We start from the raw sequence: 27357 nt of genomic DNA, 5'->3' as shown, positions 1-27357 counted from the left end.
ACACCAGCGGTCCCCAACCTTTTTGGCACCAGGGAGCGATACTGGGAAGGAGGGGGGGTGGTTTCCAGATGATTCACGCTCAGTACAGTCAGGGTGCACTTTGTTTCTAATCTAATGTCGCCGCAGATCTGACAGGAGGTACCAGCTGGCAGCCTGGACCCTGGGGCCCCCTGCATACACAATGCTGGGGGACGGCCTGTGTCTAAGCGTTCTGTCGTGGTGTCTCACTGACACCTCCTCCGAGAAATAAAGGGTGTTTCCCCTAACTAGGGGAAATAAAGTTGGGAAACGTCTTTTAGATCTCAAGGTCTAAGTCCACAAGGACAGAGCGCACTGCCCCTTACACGGCACTCCGCCTGCCGCTGCGCTGGGCTGTGTCCCCTGCGTCTGGCAGCAGGCCTGGCATTCCTACACACAGTCGGCCTTTCCCCCTTCCCACCCCACCTGTGGTCCCTGAATCAAATCTGCAAGCAGTAGCAACTCACTTAAAAGAGCTGGAGGGCACTTCCATTTTACAAACATGGGACAGGTTTATAACCTGCAGAGGCAAGATTATTTTTCATTTATGTAACTGAAGACCTTTCAATGATTTACGTGTTCAAGTAAAATAATCATCCAATTTTTCCCTACCTAAAATGCAGCAACCTTTACAGATCATCAAGGGGAAAAAGGAGTATTTAAGAGATGTATGGATGAAACGTTCCTTTCTCAGTCAAAGACTAAGGACCATGATGCTGGATTCTGGTGTTTCAGTGAAGAAAGGCCAAGCATGTCGTCACCAGCTCGCTGCTTGTCCGGATACTGACAAGTTCTACGTGATCTGCTCATTTCAGTAATTACCTAACTACTGTTTTGGACAAAGACTTCTCAGGTTATCCCTCCAAAAGTCCTTACCACTTGAGAGCTACCAGTAGTAGCTTTCTGAGACGCTGTTTACTTTTTTCCAACTTTTTATTTTGTATTAGGGTATAGCCAATTAGCAACGTTGTGACAGTTTCAGGTGAACAAGGAAGAAACTCAGCCACATACACATGCATCCATTCTCCCCCAAACTCCCCTTCCATCCAGGCTGCCACACGACCTTGAGTGGAGTTCCACAAGCTGCACCGGAGTCCTTATTGGTGATCCGTGTTAAATACAGCCGTGTGCAGGTGTAGATCCCAAACTCCCTAAATATCCCTTCTATCCTCCAACCGTAAGTTCCTTCCCTAAGTCTGTCTCTTTCTGTTTTGTAAGTTCATTTGTATCATTTCAACACTGCTTACTTTTTAAGGCAAGTCAAGGAGGAAACACACACACAGCGGTTTTTAGCCAGGGTAAGCTGTCCTTGAAAATCTCTGTCATCATCAATGAACTCTCCCCAAGATGCTGTACAAGTCACTCCAAGAGCTCTAAAGTCGTGTCTTACCTTAGTGTTTCTTCTTAGACTGCGAAGAATATTCCTCCTCCTCGGGTCTTCATCGGTCTCATATGGAATGACAGCGTTGTCTCCTTTATAACCCTGGGATGCCTGATCCTCCTCTTTCTTTCGGATGGGCCCAAGCTCGTCATCGCTCCCCACGCTGAAGCTGGTTCGGTAACTAGCAAACCTCCCCAGCCGGCTGCATCTCGTCCTGTACAGCACTGGCTTGCTCACCATGGATACCTTGCGGCCCCGCTCCAAGGAGCTGGTGTCCATTTCGCTGTCGGAACCGTTCCCGCTGCCGTTGGACTGGGCTTTGTTGATGTTCCGAATGGTGATGATCTTGCCCTGTGTGCTGTCGTGGGGCACCGAGTATATGTTTTCTTCTTCATTCCTTGGCTTGACCACAGCGTCCATGGGTTCAGCATAATCAGAAGGATCGAACCCGTCTGGAGGTAGCCAGGTGCTCGACGAGACGGACTTCCTCTGTGCATCTCTGTGGCCCTGGTCCAGGTAAGACAGGTCCCCCTTGGTGATCTCAAAATGCACAGGAGGCTTTGGTCTGACTGGCGGAGGCACCTTGTTGTTCAGTTTACTCTCAAAGTTGCTCATGATGAAGGACAGCCCATCATTTCCCTCCAGTTCCATAGAGAGCTTGGAATGGTCTTTGGACAGAGAGGGCAATGGTGTGTCTTCTCGAAACATGCTGTACGATGGGGTCTCGATGTCCTCCTCTGAGTCCTGCAGGTTGGAGTTGCAGAGGGGGGAGCCTGCCCGGGGGGAGTTAAACACCTCTTCGGTGGTGCTGCAGGCCTCGGCAGCATTGTCGTACATATGCGTAGCCTCAATGATGTTCTTTTTGTCCACCACATCTTTAAAAAAGGGGTGGAAGATCTCCAGTTTATGCTGGGGTTGGCTACAGGGGATACTCGTGAACCTCCCATCAATTTCTTGAGCGATCTCCTCCCCTTCGGTCAGCTGCTCCCGACTTAAGTCATTATCCAGGACATCTATAGCGCCGTCAGTGAGTGCAACCAGCTGAACAGGGATAATATCCTGCACTTCACAGAGAAAGGCACGTAACATAGCCAAGGAGGCCTTACGTTTGGCTGAGTAAAAAACAATGTACCCATGGACCAATCGGCTTTTTCGGACGCTAAATGAGGAATGGTATGAAAGAATAGACAGTTCGATGCGCTTCTTGTGTAGTCCGATTGGGAGTTCAAGTAAAACAGAGTTGTTGCTTCCACAGTGGGAAGATTTACAGGTTTGGGACTGAAGGACAGGAAAGAGTATGTCGTCTGCACTAAAAGGATCCCCACACATCAGACACATGACGATCCGCAGGTCGACGTCAGCCAGGTCTTTGATGCTAGCGGTAGAACTGACCAGGTTTAAGTTGCGCTTGGAGTCCAGGAGACCTTTCAAAACCTGACTGATCTGCTTCTCGTTGATGTTGCGCCCGTAACCGATGCCGGCGGAAGCAGGGTCAAGAAAGACACACTGAAGTTTGCTAGCAATCTGCTGACCCTGCTGTATTAAGCTGTGCAGGGTCTCTCCACTGGTGTCTCCTCTTTTGTTAACCAAAATTAAAGTCAGGGGGAGATGGGCTAAATGATTATCTCGCCGGCCAAGTGTGGACTCTCTGCTCTTCTCTATACTTTCTACCACATACGACAGAGACTCCTTTGAATTGTAAAGGCAGAGACAACCATGGGGCTGAAACGTTGGTGTTTGGAAAGAGTTCACAGGAAGCCTGACGTTCCCTTCTATTGGCCTCAGGGAGAGCTCATACATTTTCCCGTCTATTACATACTTGTCATCATTTGTACAAAGAGCTCGAATCTCATTGGCCAGCTCTCGGGCAAGGCCGTCCTTGCCCAAGATCACCAAGTTGATTCTATCAATGTTGGGGTCAGAGAGTGAATTCTTCTGATTCCGGTCAGACGGTCGGATAAATCGAGAACTCACCAAGTGCTCAATCTTAGCGTCCACGCAGGAGGGGCAGCTAGGACACGTCTCCTTGGTTGGGTGGTACACGAAATGAATGTGCTTCAGAATGAGGGCATCCCGCTCCGCTTGGAGCTTCTGCAACGCTTTAAACCGCTGTTCCTCCCCAAGCACATCCTGGATGACACCCATCTTCTCCTTGCTGGGCTTAGCATCCAGCTCCAGCTCATAAAACAACTCTGAATATTCCAGCAGCAGCTCCTGAAACTCTTCCTTCGCTTTGTCTATAATCTGCTTTTGGTGTTTGCCATAAATATCCATGTATACAGATTCCTCTAGCCACTGGTAGAAATCTTCGTTCATAATAAAACTGCGGGCCTCTTCCCAAGGCTTGCCAGGAGTGATGAAAGGAGAAGTCTCCAGGTTTTCTTTAAACGCCCTTCTCATCTCAGCTCGTTTCCTCTCGTTCCGTAGCTTCTCTAAGTGGGCCTCGTACAGCTGCTCTGCAGGGACGGTGTCCATTAAGTCAAAGGGAATCCGCTCATTCTCCATGTTGTCAATGTGGCTGGTGGCATCCCACGGCGTCTCCTCAAGCACAACAAACCACTTCAAGAATTCTGGCTTGGTTTCCAGCAGCTTTTTGGCTTTTATGCAGCTTAGGTGGTCTATTTCATCTAGGTTGGGGATAAGAGCTTCAAAAGCTAAGGGCAGGGCTGCCAGGTACAGCTTCCTCCTGCGCTCAATGTGCTCATGCTTGAGGCGATGGATGTGCTGGAGAAACAGCTTCTTGGCTTTCTGAGTCCCTTCCAGGTAGACATAGTCCTGGTACTCAGGAGAGGCCTGCATCTTTCGGCTGACGCTCAACCAGTTCTCGTTGTGGTTTTTCACGATGCGACTCACCAGCCACTCATATTTGTCTTTTGCTGTAGCTATCTGTTGGCTCTGCTGCTTGAGAGCTTCAAAGTACGGAATGATTTTTGTCTTTCCCCGACTCTTGTCAATGAGTTGCACTAAGGTGCTGAAAGCTAAGTCCACATTTACATTGGATCTTGCTGAGGTTTCCACAACCTGGAGGTTCTTTTTGCTTAAGGCAAAAGTATGCGCATCTCTAATGTACCGCTCAACACCCTCATCACACTTTGTCAGGACAACCACTATGGGCTTTTTTGTTTTTGCGAGCTGATTGTAGAGATTAGAGACGAACTTGAGCTGGTCATCAAAGTTCCTATTCATGCCCCTGCTAACATCAATACCAAGAAGAAAACCATCAATCAGCAGCTTTCCATCTGGCATTTGCTTCTGCTCAAAGTCCTGCTCCAGCCCCAGCTGGTCAGTGCAAAAGTACATGAGTTTTTCAGCTGATGCAAGCTTGGTTGCAGCGGCTCTCTTGATATACGGCTGCAGGGTCGTGCTCCGATGAGGCTGAAAAGTCTGATCATCAATGAATTCGGTCTGCTCCACAACGTGCATTTTACATTCCACACAATCCTCCAGGGAACGGCCGACTTCTCCCCAGTAGAGAAAGTGGTCATTATTGACCACTCGCCCACCAAAGTCACTGGTGCTAAGGACAGAGGTATGGTCCAAATGAAACTCATCTGCACTCGGGCGCACGAAGCGGTTGCACAAACAGGACTTCCCAATGCCGCACTGGCCCTTTTCCTTCTCCGTCCCAGACAATCCCACCACGCTGATGTTGTAGGTGGGAATGCGGACATCTTGCTTTCTTGCCATCATCATCGTCGACACATCCTGCCACAATCTGCCACTTCCAAGATCAGATTAGTGTTTTCCCGTGGACCCAAAGGCTTCCCCACATTATCAGTGGGGGCTGGCTGCCCACGAAGCAAAAGTGTCAGATCTCATAGTGTTTGTATACCAGTACGAGGTCAGTTTTTGCCACTTCTCATCGCCGAATAGCCAACATTTCCTCCTAGATGGGGGGAGAGAAAAAAAGAAAACCAATCAGTGTCATAATTTTGAACCCAATTTTAATCACCAAACGAGCAAAATCCAATTTCGTTCTTCAACAAACAAATAATTACAGTAAACATCAAGTATACCAGGCCTTAAGCTAGGTAAAGCCATAAGAGCAAGTAAAGACTGACATCTGTGTGCCTTCGAGAGGTACAGTATCATCTACTGGAGGAAGACGCCTCAGGAAGCAGCGTGCTGAGGAGTAAAACAAGGGCCTGCATGCTCCGCGGAGGGACAGCTGACTCCGGGGCTAGGGCAGGAGTGGCACAGCATGAGCCTGGAACAACGTGTTGTAACAGAAGGGAAGGATGCCTTGAAAGGATGACAGGGCACCTCATGAGGACGCAGCAACTGGTTTCAAGGGGTACCGACTGGTCAAATATGGGACACTCTGGACACCAAAATGATTAAGTACAAAAATGAATTACAATCCACTGCAAAAAACAGGAACCTGGGTTCATACTACTGCATCAGACAATTCTCACTTAACGCTAATCTAGGGGGGGAATTTTGATTAGGAGCAGGATTTTGTACAGAAGTGAGGTTTCTCCTGACAGACTATTTAATAGACGCAAAGGGAAGAAGAAAAACAAATGCTAATTATACACTGGAGATACTGGACAACACTCTGAGTGATGAAAAACGACCACCATCAAAGAGGCCAGAAGGACACCAGGGGCCTCCAGATGCGATGCCCCTGGAGAACACAACATCCCCGCGCAGTGTGGTGGCCTGGAATGCCTTACACCTCAGCCTAACCACAGGAAACGCCAAACACAAAATGAGCAAGATTCCATTAAGGTGATGGTGGTGGGGTCAGGGGGGAGTCCTGTTTTAAAAAAAAAAAAAAAAAATTCAGTGTCATACTAGACAAAGAATGGCTTTGTAAAGAAATATTCCAGACAACAGGAGGCTACAGAGACATTATAAGTAGGTGCGATTATCAGATCCTAGACTGAATTCTATATGGGGTGGGGGTGGAGGGGCTGGAGGAGGAAGGCTACATGGCACATCATTAGATCAATTGGTGACACTATACTATGACTGGATATGATTAAAAGTATTTTATCAGTGTCAATTTATGAAGTTTATAACTATCACGTGAGAGAAGAGCCCTTTTCTTAGGAAATGCACACTTAAGTATTAAGAGGGAAAAGACCATAATGGACATGACTGGTTCAAAAAAAAATTACATCTATATATTGAGAAAGAATAATGCAAATGAAGTAAAATATTAACAATAGGTGAACCTGGGTAAAATGCACAGGATATTCCTTTGTATTGTTTTCATTTTTTAAAGTTTGTAATTACTTCCAAGTAAAAAGCTTTTTAAAAAAACAAATGGGGGGGGCGGAGTGTGAATATGGGGCTTGTCTCCCTGACAAGAACATAAACTCTGTGAGGACGGAGCCCGTCACCCCACCTGCTCACTTCTGTGTCTTCAGGCTATGATGCCACGTTTGACACAAATATTTACTAAAGGAATGAATTAATAAATGACTCTTAGAGCATATTAAAGAGTCCCCAAACTCAGCCTTTTAGATTTAGGAAAGTCTTGCTGTAGGAAGTTCCACCTCAGATGAGATGTAGAGGGGATGAGATGTGCAAAGACTCCTCTCTCCCCAGGAAAGGGCGCAGGCCATGGGAGGATCAACTGAAACAGAGCATGTGGGGGGAGACAGGTGAGATGCATTAGCAGGTAAGAGCAGGGACCAGATGAAGCCACTTTCAAAGAGCTCCGATTCCTCCCCAAAGGCTACAGGGAGCCACAGAGCTTGGCTGAGAAGTGGCACCTTAAAGGACCTGAAGTCTGAAGAGTTGAAGTCATGAAAAGTTATGATAATGTCTTACGAAGTCTTCAGCAACCTTCCAGCTCAAATAAGGAAACCGCGTAATCTCTGGCCGCCTCTACATAAATGGTCTTCTGGCTGCTACAGTTTACACTGCACCGCAGTCTACTTACACAGGTAAATATGACCTTGTAACTGCCGAACCTGTAGCCAAAGAAACAGGCTCCTGAGACATTCCCAAAGAGAATATCTTAAAATAAACAGAGCAATTTTCTTTTGAATCTCATTTATGCTTGGTAGGAACCCAGCATTTCTAGAACCTTAATATACTTCTGTGAACCTGTCTCACAAGAAATGCCACAGGAAGTCAGACCACCCCATGTTACTCTGACTGATACAAGCGGGTAACAAATGGGACAGCACCCCTGTGATGATAACTTTGAAAGGTCAAAGACCTTTCCCAAACATCCATGTCTTCCTTTGATAAACCAGAAAGTCAAGCCCTCTATTGGAGACAAAATGTTGCTAGATGGCATGTAAAAACTGACCATTTTCAAAAGGGAAATCTCAGAGCCTGCAAGCAACAGCCTCCAGATAATCTAATGGCCTGCTCCTATAAGAGCTAAGCTCCAGACTTCAGCAGGAACAAGCATAGTATCTTTGGGAAAGAGAAAAACCCAGGCTCCCCACCCTCCACTTCCCTAGGTGATTGTTTACATAAGTAAAATTATAAGATGCTTATGAATATCTAACGCATGTTTACATACATCTCTGAAATACCTGAAAAGGAAAGATTTGTACAAAATCAAACTGCTTTTTGCACATCACTCAGTAGCACACATAATGAGGAGACTCAGGTTCAATAGAGCCTCAGGTAGGAATGCTGACGGAAGTTTAAAGAAGTCAAGAGTGCTCCCCTACCAGAGCCTTTCTCTATAATCCCTCATCTCAGGGTCTGGCAGGACTCAAGGTCACCCACTTGACCAGTCTTGAAATTCAACTTGGCGACACGGGTCCTACTTCAAGCAAATGCTACATGCAGCTGGCCAGTCATCCCACTTACGCTCTGGAAAGTGGGCTGAATAATCACAGGAAAACAAACCACAACCTGCTTGTAAACCTCAAGAAATAAAGACAGTGGCTCAGTCCTGAACTAAATTAAAAACTATAGTCCATTCAACGCCCTGTCACTTAACCATTTTTTAATGGCAGGATTTCTATTTAGCCCATTCAAGTCAAAGTCTCAGTTATCTGAATGATGCTAAAGAAAACACTCTCAACTCTCAAGAATGTAGCAACTGTTATTTTAAACCCAGAATACCGCTGGCTAAACTAAAAAAGCTGTAAGAAGTGAGAATTAGCTGGCACAGGAGTGGTTAATTTTTGGACATCTGGTAACTTTCCACTTGTTAGAAACCTAATAGTTTCCCTGGTCCAAGTATACTCTTCTTACACGTCTGTCTTTGATGTCTGAATAATACAGTTTTACTAGTTCCTCAATTGGACTGAATTACACGGTAAACAAAGACTGTTATAAATCTAAAAACGTCTCAACACTTGGTTTAAAGGAAATAACCTTAAGTGCCTGGTCACAAACACGTTCAACTTTTCTAAGAGGTGGGTAAAAAGAATTAGCTGAGTCACTAAATTTAATGATCTGAAGGCCACAAAGAAAGAGAAAGTAGAAGACAGGGTATGCTCAAGACTTCACAATGTCTTCAGAGTTTAAATCTGGGAACCAGTGTTCTTTGTGGGCAACTAAGCTACTCAAACAGCACAATCTGAACACCCATTGTAATAATTTGCCAATACTAATCCTTTCAAAACTGAAGAGTTAATGGCAGAGGAAGAAAAAAATATTCCTTTAAATAGTAACTCCTTTTATCTTTAAGCTTTACTGAGCTACTTGTATTGGAAAGATAAAAACACAGAACCTGACATTTAGCTTCACATAGGTCAACTACTTCAGAAAGGAAAACACTCCAAAGTATTTCCAATTCTTTGTCACGAATATATGCTGAACTAAAACAGAATGCCAACTCCTAAGAACTCTTAGAGCCCATCACCAAGCTTCCGGCGCTGTTTATGCGATTTGGTTAACCAAGACACTAGCTCCCCAAAGAGCACCTCAACTGGAAGGTAAGAGGAGGTGTTCTCGTTTTTAACATCTCTACAAAACACCCAGGGCAAGAAGTGGTAACATTCCCAAGATACCACATATTTCACAGGACACAGAAATGCCAGTGATCCAGCATTACCGTGACTGCTCCAGTTCACACTGTCAACAGCTCCGTCGGCGTGCGCTTCACCCTCCCATCCCCGACCTCACACTCCCTACCCCCCACCCAAGAAGAAATGCTTCTTGCTCTAATCTGGAATGCCCTGTAAAACACAGATCTACCACCACTATTCACAACCCAAACTACTCTACTTATGAAAAGAATAGAGGCATTTCGTTTCAAACAACCATATATTGAACACCACCAAAACTAATAATACAACACTGTATAATAATTATACGTTATACGATAATATAAGGAAATAATTTCATAGTGAGCCACTAGCAAAGTGGCTTGTTACCATAAGTCTTCTTAGTTCCAACAGGAGAAAGGATTGGAAATACACACTGTAATCTAACAGAAAGCAGAGCATTTTCTAAATGTCCTCAATACCGCATACTTCTCACCACATTAAATTTCTGAATGGATTTTCAAAGCTATGAATTACCATCAGCAGCTGGTTAAAATGTCTGTATTAAGGAGATACATGGACAGAGGGGAGACGGAGAACAAAAAGAGGGGATCTAACCAGGAAGCATTTTCCCTGTAAGAGAAATTCCTCAAGGAGAATTTTTCAGAGGAATTTACTTTCCAATCAGGCCAGAAAGGATGTGCTATAAAAGCTCCAGTAACAAGAAAACACTACTCTCTGGTTCACTGAGCCACTGAATTGAAACAAAGTAGTCTTTAAAAACCCAGTGTTTCTATTTTCATATTATTAAATGTTAAAGTAAAATTTCTTAATGTTTTAGTTGGGTTTTTCTTTACAAAAAGAAACTAAAAGAGTGAATGAATATTCATCTGTGAAATCCAGATAAATTTACAGAACCTTAAAGCTAGTGAAGTGCACAAATAATGTATCAGAGTATTTAACTATAAATAGGAATTATCATCCTATGAACCTGACAACAAAATGCAGACCACCAGAGTGAATCTTCACTTCCTCTGTGTGATTTCTGTCAACACCTGAAGTAATGCCCTTTTCTTTACTGCAGAAGTGTCTTTTGAAATGACTTCATCAAACTCAATAAGCACAACACGGTCTTTAAGGCTGAATGCAAGAGAAAGGTAGGCCACTTGACGGCCCGTTACAGAGCGCTGAATTCTCTCCTTCCTTCATAATATTCAGAGACCGTCACCATTTTTTTTTATTACTCTAGTCTCTAGTTCTTAGAATTGAGAACCTAACTGTCTACCAACCAAATCAAATACATACTTGCATCTAAGAAATGTGATGGAACAAAGTAGAAAGAGGGCACTGCACTTGCTGGTGGGAATCTAATAATTTATTAGAGACACAATATTTTAAACTTAAATAAGTAGACCACCGACAATAAATGGCATAGAGCACTTCTGCGGCTCCAGAAAAAGAAGAAGAGATCATTCAGATCTGGGGTAGACTGGGAATGGTGTCAGAGCAGAAGTAAAATCTGAACTGGTAGAGAAAAGACTGGCCGGGCTTGGAGAGACGGCCCAGGTGTTCTACAGACGTGAAAGGCATGAATGACGGTGACCAAAATGGACATACCGTTTGGCAAAGAGGTCTCCAAGCACGGAAAGTAGAAGAGGGCAGCGGGGCTCAGACAACGACAGACTGTATTTTCACCTGTGAGCCTCTCACGTGAAAATAATCTTTTATTCCACCAGTGTGATTTATTGTTGGTAACACTGTTACCTCGACTCCTCACCCAACAAATCAACACAGTCTAAGGAACTGATCATCTTATCAATACATGAAAGAAAACATCATTTGAATTCAGCATTATATTTCTACCGTTCAGGCCAATGCAAATTAAAATAGTATGACGGGGAAGGCGCAGAAAGCCAGATTTACAAAGGAAGCAGAGAGCACACGTTAGCCCAGAACAGCTCAGTGGTGCTCCCACCCTACAGTGCTCCACAGGCCTCGGGCCACACTGGCGACAGGCGCTGCACCTGGTCAGTGAGGGGTTTCCTCACGGCCACCACAACCCACCTACCCAGGGCTCCGGGTACAGGCAATCTCTGAAATGGGTCATCTGCGTCTTTGGAAAGACTAAGTGTCTGGTCTTGAAACATGTAATCTCATACAAAAGATGGGCTATTCTTGGAAACTGGGTATGCACACGCGCTTAGCTCTTACTATGCCCCCCGCAAACGCAACGGACAGCACCCTCCAGAGAGCACAATGCAGAAAACAAAGGGATCAAAAACAGTTTTCAAGGACTGATGATTCAGATGTCTGTTTTGAAAATAATCTGGCCCAAAGTTAATTTTTTAAAAGAACAGCTATGAAAGATTCTCTGATGTTACATATATAATTTTTTACCAATGTGCCTTAATGCTCCTCTTGACTCATTTCCCCCCACAAACCCTGGTAAAGATACCTCCACGTTCCAGGGTGTGCTATCTTACCATCAGAGCCGGCCCACATAGAATAAAGCAAACAGCCCATTTTCCACCATGACACAGTTCTCATGCAGAACTCTACAAGCCGGTCCCCAAAGAAACAAAATTTCTAAGCCCAGTTATTCACAGGATGAAATCAAATTCCCCTGATGAATGAAGGGAGTTGCTTTCAGCAAAAGCACTTCCTTAAACTTTATCCTCAGCAGCTTTTTCTCAGGTAATTCTGGAGTTCTGATCAGGCTCTGATCAAAGCCACTATAAACAAAGACAAAACCAAAGGCTGAGAAACCCTTCTCTCTGATGCAGCACAGTTTCTCCCAGTTACCTACACCACCACCACCAACAACATACAACTTCTAATAACCTGCAAATATACTCCATGCCGAAGGAAATGTAACACCGAGACCAAATGGAAACTGAGGTCACTCAAATCTGCCTTGGTATGACAGCCTATCTACCATAATAGAGTGAGCTGAGATTCTTACCAAACCAAGACACAAAAACACAGCCATGTCTTACCTTTGAATCCCCTGGCATTCAGGTCAATTTTACATTTAGATTTTGAAACGGTAAAGCTATAAATTTATCTCAGCAGTTGCTTCTGATCTATTCAGTTAAAAAAAAAAAAAAAAAACTCAGCAGGAAAAAAGAAAAGTTTTTTGAAGGAACATTCTCCATAAAAACTTATCTGAATATACAAGAGTTGGGGCACCGTCCAGCCAAATGTGTCTTGCTGAGGGAGAAACAGGCATTTCTTCATTTGGGGAAAATAGGTCGAATTATCCAAGCCCAACAGTAAGCCTCACTATTCAATACCCCTGGTGGCAGTTTAAGATGACAGGAGGATTTCAGCCCATTATTCCTAATTATTCCTCGCTACTTATTTGCATGCTTCTATAAACTGCCAGTCCTAAAACAGACCACTGCTAGTAATAAGTTATGCACATGTATAAACTTTTTAAATAAGAACAGTTGGTTTTATTATTGTTATTTATCTTCTGTACTGAAGAACAATGGTCATACAGAAACAGAAAAGAACTTCTAAATCCACTAAATTTTAGTAGAGAACAATCAGAATTCACAGCTTAAAAAAACTTATTTAGGACTCACACTAACAAAACCAGTACTTATATTTCTCCTTCCCATTTTCTAGAAGCTTCAGTTACTTCTATACTTGCCTTGTTTCAAAACACAGTTAAAAGCAGAGGTCTGAGAGAAATGGAAAATGAATAGTTACAAGACAGAACATGGGAAGGAGCCTGGAATTAGCACAAAAATCATGCCTTAGGCTTAAATTCATCATTTTTGAAAATCTTCTAAATTGAGGTGTTTATCCCAATCTTCTAGAGGTGATGGACTTACGAATTAATATAACACAAAATGATTTTTTGAATGAAAAAATGTTACATGTAGGCACTATTAACAAACAGGCATTATGAAAAACATTATTTCTTATTTGAATATTTTTCACCTCACTATTTGAGGCTAGGAAAGGAGGTGTGAGAGAAAAAGGACACGAATGGAGCCTCTATTTCCTGACCTGGGTTGGTTGCATGGGTAGGGCATTCACTTCATAACTGTTCAAAGTGCACGTGCTTTATATAGTTTTCTTCACAGTTTTTTTTTTACAAAAGGATATAGTTTGGAGAAATGAAGAAACACAGGTTCACAGAGCTAGCAAGTAGAGCTGGAACGTGAACCCGGCCCTCTCTCCACCACCAGGATGCATCCTCCCCCATCTATACTAGGCCTCTCCTGGGGTCCTGTCAAACAGGTGACTCTAATCCTCACGCATCAGTGAGAAGAAGGGTTGAGGAGCAGTGCCCTGGAGGGCCCCAGATGCAACTGGCAGTTCTTCAGGGCCATGGAGAAGGCTGAACAGGTGGAACATCAGACCTCCCAGCATTTAAGCAGAGCAGCTCAATTTGATCTACTTTATATGCTAAGATTCCACATAAAAAGAAAAAAAATTTTCAACTTCCATAGTTATTAAAAAAAAAAAAAAGTTCAAAAAACATTTTTAAAGCTCAAAAAACTTCATGGTTCAAAAACCAATCTAATGATCAGACATTTGGTGGTCTAATTCCCAAGATTCTACCAAAGGAACAAGGGTCAAAAAGAGTCTCTTGCCTGTCCCCAAAGGCTCCTTTTGTGAAACTCATTCAGGAAACTTAGGCAGAGGAACGACTACCGACACACAGAGAAAGGAAATAACGTGGCTAGTAAGGGATGCAGCCTCATCTGACAGGCCCAGGTCTGCCACCTCCCCCACCCCTAAATCCCTACGCCCAGGCCTGTCTCCCCACTCCACCACACTGTCCTGGCCGAAGAACTGGAACGGAGAGCATAAGGCATGGATGGTGGGAGAGGTGGGGGGCAAACCTGTGTGGTAGGCCCTGTCACAATAAGGAGAGTCTGGACTTCATCCTCTGAGGAAGCCCCAGGATTCTGAGCAAGAATGGCACAGTCAGTGCAGGTTGAAAGAGGGAATTCTGAAAGCAATCTTTGTACTCTCCGCCTCCCTCCATATCTCCCTCTGCTATTTTACCGTCACTCACCCTACTGGGTAAATGCTTTCCGTGTAAAGGCCACTTCAAACCTGGTCGTAATAAGTACCATGAAAAACAACTGCTCACGATGGAATTGCTGACACAGTGGCGGTGTAAGACGCCCCTTTGAAAAACCTTGTCAGGGCCCAGTCTTTGTAATTTAGTGGTGGCTCACAGGAAGTGCCTGAGAGCCAGATTCTTTCTGACTGTGCTCAAGGCCATAATTTCCTTCCCATACTTAAGCCGATGACCCTGTGTCTCACTGTCAAGGAAGCTGGCCAAGGGGAAAGGGCAGATAAATAAGAAGCAAAATCTGAAGAAAACTGGCCAAAAAAAATTCCTAAGATTCTTCTTGGGATTAACAACTAAGAGTTCGTCTAGATGAACTGATCTGCGCAGAGCTGCGGACAGCTGGCAGCTGACTCCTTCAGGTAAGACGCAGAAACTATAGAAGAAAAGAGAAGCCGCAGAGGCTTCGGTCAGCCCAGCTCCAGGCGAGGCCTCCTGGACCTCACCCCCAGCCCAGGGCTGTTTCTACACTCTGCTCTCTGCCAGGGGCGGGTTAATCAAATCCTAGAATCAAGATGATCAGGAAGGGGACAAAAAGGAGCGTCCTCTAGTCAGCACCGCTTATCACAGCTACAACCTTTGTCCCTCACCGTAGCTCTATTTTCATGAGCTTCTGCTGGACGTTCCACATGGCACCTATTACTTCAAGATAAACGTCAAACTCTCAAAGTAACATGTCCTGTGGGGAGTTCAAAAATAACTAAGAAAACACTGCGGTCATGTGAGGAATTTAATAAACGGCATTTTCTATAAAATGCTAGCTTCGTGAGTTCCCCTTAGATAACACACCAGAAGAGTACCTAGTTCCTCCTTATCAACCACCATTCCTTGAAAGCCTTTGGCCAGTAACTTTCATGAGAGCCAATGAGTCGTCTCTAACCAGCGCTGCAGCCTTCGGACTTCAGAAGGAAAACAGGTCCTGCCTACTCTTCCATGACGGCTGTCTTACCTACAAGAGGAAATCACCTGCTACTCCGAAAACCGTGTCTCTGAGTTCAAATTATCAAAACTATACTCACATTAGGTGACACTATACCCTTCTCAGTTGCCTGTGCATAGAAAGCTCACATTGCTCCATCCCAATGTAAACCTGCTGAGTGCCCCTCTCCCTGACTTCACCTCCCACTCCCCAGGTTACACGTGGCCCTGGGAACACAGCACAGCTACTTTCTTTGGAAAAGTCTTAAAATCGATGTACAACAAGTAGTTACTGATTTTTAACTCACACTTGAAAAAAACAAATAGAAAAATATAGCAACATTTTACAATCCTATCAGTAGACTGACTTTAACTATCTACAGCACCAGCTATGTTTAAATGAAAACGTTTATGACATGGCTATGTGACTACTACAATCGGTAGAAAGAAGAGAGGGTGTGGTGGTGAATAGATGCGACTCAGCTCAGCTCCTTCGCTTTCAGCATTCAGGGGGCTTTCTTCCCAAATCCTCAAGACCACTCACTTGCTCCTGCAATCCAACTGTTATTACGACTTTCTGCTCAGAAAACCCACCATTAAAAGAGCCTATCAAAGGCTTAATTTTGTTGTCCACAACAGGATGATCCCTCTGACTACCAACTCCCCTAAAGAACACAGGAATCAGTAGGTAAACTTATATACAGCTTGTTTATACCAAAATGCTCTGCCAAATACACCGACCGGTCAGTTTTCCTCATTAAGGACCATCCTGAGTTACACTCAGATGAAGCGATGATACACACTTTTCTGAGTCCCTTTTGTCCAGTGAAGAATCGTATACAAGAGGATGGTGGGACTTCTCTTGCTGTTGTCTCCCTTTTTTGGGGGGGCGGGGGGAGGGGGGCGCTGGCAGTGGGAAGGGGGTTGTAATAACTTAGTCCTTGAATTTATATATTCCTCCAATGTCTTATTTAAAACATAAGAGCAGACCATTTCAAAGATGATGATTCAAATCTATGTATCATGGTTTGTTAAGTCTTACAGTAACGAGTTTAAAAAAAAATTTTTTTAAGCTACTGAATGCCATTTTCCATAGTATTAACAAAAGCTCAACTCAACCAGCTGAATCATGAGCACTAACAGTCTAGTCAGAAGCAATCAAAAGGCAATTGAGCTATAAAGGCGTATGTTCCACATTCCACACAGTCAAGGCTGTAGTGAGCTGATGGCCTGGACAGGGCTAGGATGTGTTCAATACAGCCTTCTCACACCCCTTCTGATTCCTCCTCCAAAGCCTGTATTTCTACAGGCGCAAACCTCACTCTATAAGCTAATACAGTAAGGCCAGTGTTGTCTGGAGTCACAAAGTTTTATATGTGCTTGCTTCTAATTAAAGATCATTCAATTTTAAGAACTTAATAAAAAGGCCATAAACCTATATCATTCCACAAGAATGCCAGGAATGCTAAGTACCTAAATAATACTCTTCCAAAGTGACCTTTATAAAGAGCTGCCTCTCCTACTTTGCCAACTACCATGTCAGGAGGCAGAAACATTCCTACCTATCACGGGCTACTCAACTCCATTCTAAACAGCAGAGGCAAGTGAAAAGGCCTTCTTCCAGTAACCAAAGAAACTCAAATTCCTACAGTGAGAAGTACTAGTACACACAGTCTTTAAAGTGGCAAAATCAGTTTAGAAAACCACTTACCATGCCTACAAATGATTCAGAAGAAATCTGAGAAAGGTAATATCAACATTTTAGTGGTAGAACACTTGGAGAGTAGCCAAGAGGCCTGGACTTTCTCCCCAACTAGGTCATTAAATCTCACAGAAGGGAGGGGAGGCGCACGCAGATACAAACTAGTTAAATGGCATCTCACAACCAAGCTATCTTGACAGCTTTTGTCTGTCAGCAGGCTCACTGGACAATGATGTTCTTCAAGGAGACAGGTAGGTCTCTTGGGGCAAATGATAACCTGAGTGCATGCAATTATAATCAGACTGATAACAATCAATTCCTACCCTTGGAAGAGACACTCGAATTCAACAGCTGAGAAAGAAAACTATACCCGCGGGCAGGGAAGCTAGATCCCCACAGCCTCAAGTGCCCTTCCCACTCTGCTCTCTGCAACCCAGTACTCTGTAGAGGGGCAGATTACCTTTTTAAGAGTACAGATCTGTCCCTGCTGACCTCCTGCTTACAACCCCTCAGAACGTCCCTCCCCCCTTCTAATAAAACCCCAGTCTTACCCATCCCTGTGGGATCTCATCCCCACCATTCTAGTTCTTTCTCACTAGACTCTACTGTGGCCTTTATTTAGTTCCCGAGATGCCCCTATTTACTTCTTCAACCACTCAACAAAAAATGCTGAGCCTTGTCCAGATTTGATGCATGAGACAGGGCTCTCAGGGCTGGTGTACTGGGATGACCCTGAGGGATGGGATGGGAAAGGAGGTGGGAGGGGGGTTCAGGATGGGGAACACATGTACACCCATGGCTGATTCATGTGAATGTATGGCAAAAACCACCACAATATTGTAAAGTAATTAGCCTCCAATTAAAATAAATAAATTAAAAAAAAAAATACTGAGCCTTTGTCAATTACCTACTATTGTGCCAGGCACTACACTAGGCACTAGGGATATAGCAATGAACAAAAGAGCCGAAGATCCTTGCCCTCATGGAGTTCATATTCTAACAAAGGGAAAAAAGATCACAGAACAAAAAAGTGAGGGAGTTAATAAGGTGGGAGGCTGAGAGGAGAGGGCTCCAGGCAGAGTGAACAGGAAACGCAAAGCCTCTAAGGCTGAGCAATATTTTCCCTTTAAAGTGTGTGTTAAAATTGTTAACTCCAAGAAGAGGGGGACCAGCGTCCTATCCATCCCACTCCTCATTCAATTTCAGCACCGCATATAGTAGAGGGTTCAATCACTACTGGCTAAATGGGATAAGTGAATTCCTGTCTCAAGAAAAGGCCAAAAAGTGTCACCTCAAGTTATCCAGGCCCCTGCAGAGGTTACACAGGTTGTAGATTTACTAATACAGTTTTTGATCATGATTAATGAAGTGCCACTTTGACAGAGATCCAGACCAACCTAGATAGCATACTGAAAAGCAGAGACATTACTTTGCCAACAAAGGTCCGTCTAGTCAAGGCTATGGTTTTTCCAGTGGTCATGTATGGATGTGAGAGTTGGACTGTGAAGAAAGCTGAGCACTGAAGAATTGATGCTTTTGAACTGTGGTGGTGGAGAAGACTCTTGAGAGTCCCTTGGACTGCAAGGAGATCCAACCAGTCCATTCTGAAGGAGATCAGCCCTGGGATTTCTTTGGAAGGAATGATGCTAAAGCTGAAACTCCAGTACTTTGGCCACCTCATGCAAAGAGTTGACTCATTGGAAAAGACTCTGATGTTGGGAGGGATTCGGGGCAGGAGGAGAAGGGGATGAGAGAGGATGAGATGGCTGGATGGCATCACTGAGTCAATGGACGTGAGTCTGAGTGAACTCCGGGAGTTGGTGATGGACAGGGAGGCCTGGCGTGCTGCAATTCATGAGGTCGCAAAGAGTCAGACACAACTAAGCGACTGAACTGAACTGAACTGATACAAGTTATGGAGAACCTTACTCACTAAAGGATCATCCCAGAGGGAAAAGCATATAAAGTAGAGAACAGAGACCTTCAATGATCATGAAGTAATTAACACCGTCAATTTATGTGGAAAAACTCAGAGACAATCAGAATTCATTTTTTACTCCCATGGCTGACTCCAATCCCCTGATATATATACCAGTTAAAAGTTTACCTACCTTGGACTGCATTTTCCTCTCCAACACCACTACTGTGGCCTTAGTTGTATCCTTTTCATCACAAAGCTTGGAACTATCCCGTGCGTTTCCTCAGTGGTCTCTCCGAGGCTAAATCATTGCTCCATGTTAATTTTAAGACAATTCTGTCAGAATACTTCCTCCCCAATTTGACTCTAACCGACCTTTCCAACCTTGTTTCCAACTCTCCTTCAATAAGAATTTCAAGCTCCAGAGAAACTGTTCCCTGAACATGTCGTATGCATTCCCGCTTTCACACCTCTACCCAGGCTATACCCATTAAATGGAATGCCATTCCACTTCTCCATCTGTCTGAATGTTATCAGTTTAATTAAAATAATGCCTTCTCCGCTCAGGCCCACATGACATTTATCATCCCCAAGCAGTGCATCCCTACTCACTGGCCACACCTGGCACTTCCTATACTGTTCTCTGTATCACCAGAACTGAAAGCCTGCAAAATACATTTCCCACACTCCTTTGCTAGCTAGCTTCCAGGTAAGATTCTGCCGGAGGCTGGACTGCTGGAAGAGGGATGCAACATTGTTTTTCCTGCTTCTGGCATATCTGCAGCAGCCGTCAGCAACTGCAGAGGACTGCAGGCAACTGCACACGCCACAGGCCCTGGCGGCACTGGTGGAGCACAGCCTCCGGGTTCCTGCTGAGCTGTGGCAACATGGCTCCCAGCGCATCTGTGAGCGCAGACGCCTGGACTCAGCCCCAAGGCAGCTTTCTGATCTCTGGCTAGGAACCCCCTGCTCCCTTGTGCTCCTCCACACATAGCTCCTTTCCTCTTTTCGCTCCTTCAGCCCTCCTACCACCTCTATAACATATCCCTTGCATTTTTTTAATTTTAAAAAAAATTTTATTGGCATACAGTTGCTTTACAATGTTGTGTTAGTTTCAACCGCTCAGCAAAGTGAAGTATATGTATTAGCTATACATATACATCGGAGAAGGCAATGGCAACCCACTCCGGTACTATTGCCTGGAAAATCCCATGGATGGAGGAGCCTGGTAGGCTGCAGTCCATGGGGTCGCTAAGAGTCCGACACGACTGAGCGACTTCACTTTCACTTTCCACTTTCATGCATTGGAGAAGGAAATGGCGACCCACTGCAGTGTTCTTGCCTAGAGAATCCCAGGGACGGGGGAGCCTGGTGGCCTGCAGTCCATGGGGTCACACAGAGTCGGACACGACTGAAGCGACTTTGCAGCAGTAGCAGCAGCATACATATACATACATCCCCTCTTTTTTGGACCTCCTTCCTATTTAGGTCACCACAGAGAACCGAGAACCACAGAATTTCCCATGCTATACAATAGGCTCTCATTAATTATCTATTCTATACACAGTATCAATAGTGTATATATGTCAATCCCAATCTTCCAATTCCTTCCACCCCTCCTTTCCCCCTTGGTATCCATACGTTTGTCTGTGTCTCTATTTCTGCACAAATCTCTTGCATTTAAATCCCTCTCTCCTTGAAGTATCTAGAGTGATTTCTGCTTGGACCACCAATTACTGTGCACCTGACTGGACAACAGCTGATACAACAGCAGATAATGAGGAAATAATAATGGTAATAGCAACTAAACAAAAATCAAAGTATAAAACAGCAAAAGAATGAAGACCACCATTTTTTTTTAATTTCATAAAATGAAATCCTAGAAAATGTGTCCTAAGGGGTATTACACAACATCATTTTTGAGTTCTCAAGATTAACATGCTAGTTTATTCAGGTGTATATTTATAGTGTAGTTTAGCTGTGCCTTTTTTTTTTTTTTTAAAGGAAGTCAGTATTGCTTCTCTTTGACTCATTGAGTTTCTAGGGAATAGAATTATTCTGTGTGTTTGCTTCTGTTTTCCCAGAACCTCGCACACAGGAGGTACTTACTAGGTATCTAGTGTCTAAAACTGATGTCTGTTATGTAGTGTTGGAATTCATAGAGACTGGGGATGAAGGCCAAGCAAACAGTCAGCCTAGTTCTAAGAAGCAACTTGAATGCAAATCTCATCTGAAGCACTCAACAAAGGATTCCAAAGCTCTTTCAAGTCCTGAAATGTAGCCACTAAGGAGGGGAGGTGAGGAATTCAACTAGCAGATGAGGCAGGATTTTTCACCTCTTCCTTGCTGAAGCCACCCTTGAACCTATATTTCTGATGAGGGTCTCTATTTTTTTTTTTTTTTTGGTTAAACATCTATCCTGAAAACACCTTTCTTAGAAAGAAGAAGAACTGAATCAATCTAGAACAGATGCAAATCTCTGGCTCCTGAAAGTGTGTGTGTTTCCAACCTGCTCAGAGATCACTTAAACATCTCTAAGTCTTCTCTTAAATTCAAATTCAGGTATTATTTTAAACCTAAATAAGGCTAAGAAGGGCTGGAGAGTATAAACTTTTTAAAAGGCTAAAGAAAAACCCAGTAACTCCAGAGGTTAACAATTACGAAAACCATACCTATGGCGCTTCATCACATCATCTGGGGACCCAGATTTCCATTAACAACAACAAAAAAATGTTCCATGAAATGGAAACCTTAGAGAAGATATAACCTCCAACCAGAGCACAGAGAAGCTTGATTCTCACTGATTTCCAGGCTGCCTGATGCAACTGGGCCATCCAGCTGTTGTCATTTTCATTCTGCATCTGCCAACATACCTCACAGGTAAGTGCTTGAACGCTGTTAGCTAGTCCATTCCTACTTCTCACAACGCTACCACAGGAAACCATGCTGTACAACCCAAGAGAAGCATTTCCAAGTGTCAGGCACAATAAATTCAGAGACTGCAAAATGAAAAGGTCTGGTAAGATGGGGTTTGCTGAATGCTTCATAGATAATCAACTCTCAACAAACCGGAATAAACAAAAATATATCTAGCACTTCGCATAGAAAACCACACCTTTCTCTGATAAATAAGCCAGCACTTTTCAATGAAGGGCTTCAAGTATATCCCTTATTTAACATTTACTGAAGGCCTTCTTGGGGCCAGATGAGAAATGAGAGGACCATCAGAGCAGGAGTTCCACGCCAACGTAAAGTCTTCCCACTGCACAGTAAGTAAATGACCGGACAGAAGATGCCCTAGAACTGGCTTTAAACACACACACACACATACACACACACACACACACACACATGCCTACACTAGCTGTTTTCCCATTTAGTCATCTCTTTTATGTAAGTAATAATAGCAAATATTCATGAGTCAGGCACGGTACCAAATAAACAATATGCATATGTGATTTCATTTCATTTTTCACAATAACCCAAGTCAGGTATTATTATAATCCTCATTTTATAGATAAGGAAAAAAACAGGCTCTGAGAGGCCAAGTGACTCATTCTAGATCACCCAGGCTTCATGTGGCCCTAGCTGCCTGCTTCTAAAACCTAAGCCCATGGCTTAACCCCAATTCTGCCCTCAGCAAAGACAGAATGAACAAAACCAGTGGTGCAGCATGGGTTTTCTGGAGAAAACAGAAGCGACTCGCCCTATAATCCCAGGCCTCTTTCAGCAGAGCTCGCCATTGTAAGGGGGGCAGTCACTTATTTGCCTAAAGGCAAAACTTTAATAATACACTCCCCATAAAAATGTGTGTGTGCCTTATGCTGCTCAAAGTACTATTACATATCTTGTCTTGAAGCTTTTCAAACCCACCTGGGAAGGGGAAGTAGGTCAGGATTCAATATGCTGTCTCCTTAAAGGGCACATAGATGTCACCCAAGACACAGCAGAAACAGAGTGTCTCCTTTGGTTTTAACCACAAAGACCATTTCCAAAATGAAATTTGATGGAAAATGGTTGTCTTTAAAACTTAAGTAATTTGCAATTAAGAATTACTATGACTTCAGTAAACTGAGTATTAAATTGTGAAAAAACACAAACTTCTACCTTTCTCCAGTTCTCAAACAATAGAAGGAAGAAGATGCTTTAAGTTTCTGCCCTTAAATTTAACCTCATTTTTCCCCTCAACCCACTGCAAAAATTCAATTCTACTCATACAGAAAATACACCTGAAAAATCACCAAAAAAAGTAATATTGTGACTCCACTATTACAGAAATACTCCTTCAAGACTCTGGAAAAAGTATCTCTTACTGATCAGAGAGGAGTGTTCATATGGATCCTGAGGGGTTTGGCCACAAATAGAGACAATCATCAAATTAAATTCTATGGAAAGAAAGTCAGTCTCAAATTTAAAGAAATTAAAATACCTGTACTAAAAATGAGTGGGTAGGTAAAAATTCATCTTTTATCTCAATCCCAAGAACTCACAGAACAGCAGAGTAGACCTAACACAGGAGACAGGCAGAAGGGAGCGAAGTCTTTGCTTTTACCGAAAATGAAAAACACCAGAATACAGTGTGAACAAAGTCAATTCCATTTATAGTTTCAAGGAAAAAAGAATAAAAATAATTCAAAGAAGGAATCAGAAGTGACACTTTATTCATAAATCAAAGCTACCTTAGGAATTTCACAGCACTGCTTAACACTCAAAAACTCTAACCTCAAGGTAGGAATCTCACCTTATCAGGTCAGTTTTGACAAAACTCACCAGATCTAAAAGGAAGCGTGACTTTACCCATGAGCTTCCGAGTTATGTAGAAAAATAATTTCCCTTGAAATCCACAGGCAATGGATTGCATCCTAATTGCATCATTTGCTCTTTGTTATAAGGGTTCTGGGGACAAGGGAGGTGTATTTTAAAATTTTCATCCTAATCACAAAATGGAAGCAGAATAACTGTATCTCCCATTTATGGTCAAAAAAAGCCCCAAATCAGTAAAGAAGTTCGGTTTTCCCCAACATGCAGCCTTCACCAGCATGAAACTGCATTTAAGAATTTAAGAGACAGCCAAAAACATTCATAAATAAATGTACTCCTCAGAGTTGGGGGAAGATGGTATTACAAATCTATGCCCCAATCCTGTTAAGGGATTCACTTATAACGGAAAGAATTAAGTGCCTGAATCTACTTAAACCCTGGGATCATTAGTTCATACTCCTACTGGTGCAAGAAGCTTCTACCAATCTTCCTATGCTAATGTGCTTACAATATGGCATGAAAACCTCACTGGGGATTGGCGAATGCAAAAATGCTGCCAGTGACCTTCATACACATTTTAAACATTTTTAATCTGTTTAAGTTATAACTCAAAGATGGGGGGGTGGAGGGTACTCAAAATAAATAAGAGCACTTTATATAATCTTCAAAGCACTTTCTCGTTTAATCCTCACAACAATCCCAAACAGGGACTGGTGCCCCATTCTCCAGATCACAGAATTTAAAGGCTGATGAAGGAATAGCCTACCCAATATCCCCTACTGGAATAGAAGCAGGGGTCTTGCCTGGTTGTTCCCTACGACACTCTCACAGCACCTGGCACACAGCAGATGCTCATCAATACCATCGCTATTACATACTCAAAAAGTCCAACCCACCTTCCAGGAAGATAACCCCAGTACAAAAATACCACCTGGCCAAGCTACAATGCTGGCTACTAGTTCCCCACACTCCTGCTTCCTAATTCAAGGTAGCCAGACTGTCACTGCAACTATAAAAAGGTTCCCCAAACTCTCTCCCAGAACTCAGAACTCACACTGGCATCTGATCATTTTTTTTTTGTTTGTTTTCAATCATTTTAACCTATGGGCTTCCCTGGTGGCTCAGATGGTAAAGAATCTCAGGAGACCCGGGTTTGATCCCTGTGTCGGGAAGATCCCCTGGAGAAGGAAGTGGCAACCCACTCCAGTATTTTTGCCTGGAGAATCCCATGGACAGAGGAGCCTATCACGGCTACAGGCCGTGGAGTCACAAACTTAGTTGCATCTTAGGCATCATTCTTCATTTTAGTTCCACAACCTTTTATTAAGTGCCTAACTCTAGGCAAAGAACTGTGCCTCGGATGGACAAAAGATGAGTGAGTGAGTGCTTTTAAGGGATTTATAAGCTGATGACAATTAAGAAAGGCAGCATCAGAAAGAGGCTCTGAAGCCCAGAGAATTGGACCAGCGAATTATAGGAGAAGGGAGAGTCTAGACAGAGGGACCAGCATAAAATAATAAAACTTTAAAGCCTGTTCAGAAGAAAACAAGTGATCCAGTCTGATCGGAAGTTAGAGTACAGGGAGAGGAGGCTGAGCGATAACCTAGAATCAATCTGGGGAATATGCGGGCAAGAAGCTGGCATTTAATTACTCAGGGGGTTCCTCACTACTCCCTCTGACACCTCTCTTCCCTCCCTACTTGTCCCACTTCCTCCCAGCCTAAAAAATAAAAAAGAGCAGCACATAAAAGCTTTTGCATATTCACTATATAGCCTCATTACATTCTTTTTATGTGGAAAAGTTCTCAGTTCTTACTTTAATGGATAATTTCAGATCAAGGGTATTAACTGTGACTTAGGTCAATTAACTAATTCTTAATCATTTGACAGTTAAGGATCTCTTTGACAATCTGATGAAAATATGGACCCTCTCTCAGAAAATTGCACTTAACACAAAAAAATTCAGGAACCCAAATCCAGAACCTTTCCCTAGTAAAAATAACAGAATAAACAAGACCAACCAAAAAAAAAAAAAAGACATTACCACTGTTTCTAATACTAACCAGGAGTATCCAATTCTCCCTATTCACATATGCAGAATCTTTCTTTCGAATGACATAGTAATTTTCCTTACTCACTAAATAAAATGAGAGAATTTCTCCAGATTTACAATGCCCATCAGCCAACAATATATCTTCCACTTATTGGGCCCAGATATATGACAGGTCTTCTGTATAACAGTTGATATGCAGTATATAATAAAAAATCCTATATAATAGTTATCTCTGTATACACATGAGGAAACAGAAGCGCAGAGGGGTCAACTGACCCGATTCAAGGCTACTTAACTGAAAAATGGCAAAATCGGGCTTAGAACTCTGGCATTTTGACTTCCAAAGTCCATCTATATTGCTTCCCAGCAAAAAGGGCCTTGTCACCATGTTGATTATGGGGAGCAACCGGAAGACACTGCCCTCTCCTCGTAAGTAAACAGCCCAGCCCAAGGCTCCAGTCCAGTACTACACACCCTATGGCTGGCCAATAAACACCTGCTGAGTGACTAAGGGCAGTGAGAACCCTGTCCACAGAAGGGGAAATGATGTCAACAGACTTGAGTCCCACATGAATGCGTGTGTTACAGCATGGACCTCAGTCACTGTTTTATTTCCAGCTGGGCCTCTTCCGCTTGTCAATGAGCCTATGCACCTCAGCTATGTTACAGCCTCCCATGCAAAGGTTTGCAAAATACCAGTGAGGTAATGAAATAAATCAACAGTGAAATTTCAATGAAACAAAGCCAAGATAACCTTTCCCGCATGTTCCCATTCTACCCTGCACATCTTCCAAGACTGTGGCCATGACACTGCGTGATAGTTGTTCCCTTGAGACTCTCAGCTCCCATTTCAGAGCTCTTACACTGTGTATCTCTGAAAGCCTAGTTAAGGTCAGAGCCTAATCATTTTCATCTTTATATGACCACTGCTCAGCTACTCAGACCCGGGAAAGTAGTGCTCATATTTCAAATACAAAGCCATTTTTACTAAACAATGAGAGAACAGATGAAGGCTTAAGAGCCATAACCCAAGCTTCCAAAAAGAAAATTGACACACGCCTCCCTTAGATGTTCAACAGTTGACTCCTCCAAATAACTATCAGGGAAAAACAAAATGCAGTGCTCCAACTAAAATGGTCAAACAAAAGAGAAACAAAATGAGGTCATGGGTCTCAGTGTTACTCTAAACTAGTGAGGGTTTTAATCTTTTTTGGGTCATGGATTCCTTTGAGAATTAAATGAAAGCTACAGATCCTCTCTCCACAGAAAATAAACAGAACAAATTCAGCACATACTCTTGACATTATCATGGCCACTCCCCCATTTCAATCACTTAAGGGTCCACAGACCCTTGAGTTCATAACTTTTCCTTAGAATCTGCATGTCTAATCCCTGTTGTGCTAGAAAAGTGAAGCTGCTCAGTCGTGTCTGACTCTTTGTGACCCCATGGACTGTAGCCTACCAGACTCCTCCATCCAAGGGATTTTCCAGGCAAGAGTACTGGAGTGGGTTGCCATTTCCTCCTCCAGGGGATCTTCCCAACCCAGGGATCAAACCAAGGTCTCCAGAATTGCAGGCAGACGCTTCACTGTCTGAGCCAC

At 43.4% G+C, this 27357-nt stretch overlaps 1 protein-coding gene across 2 annotated transcripts in view; it reads right to left on the bottom strand.

The window, feature by feature from the left end:
• The window catches only part of ARHGAP35 (Rho GTPase activating protein 35), a 115233-nt gene that overhangs the window by 70505 nt on the left and 17371 nt on the right, over positions 1–27357 (bottom strand). The window contains exon 2 of one of the 2 annotated variants that reach the window (XM_024978458.2): positions 1409–5285. In XM_024978458.2, the coding sequence (XP_024834226.1) occupies positions 1409–5092 (3684 nt within the window). In that variant the 5' untranslated portion in view covers positions 5093–5285. Of the gene's footprint in view, positions 1–1408; positions 5286–27357 lie in introns of those variants that run through there. The other variant, NM_001192398.1, reaches the window with a different exon arrangement.

This window comes from Bos taurus, chromosome 18, assembly GCF_002263795.3.
Source record: "Bos taurus isolate L1 Dominette 01449 registration number 42190680 breed Hereford chromosome 18, ARS-UCD2.0, whole genome shotgun sequence".
In the NCBI taxonomy this organism is placed as follows: domain Eukaryota; kingdom Metazoa; phylum Chordata; class Mammalia; order Artiodactyla; family Bovidae; genus Bos; species Bos taurus.
Note: the sequence above shows the minus strand (reverse complement) of the source record. Positions and strands in the feature narration are given on the sequence as shown.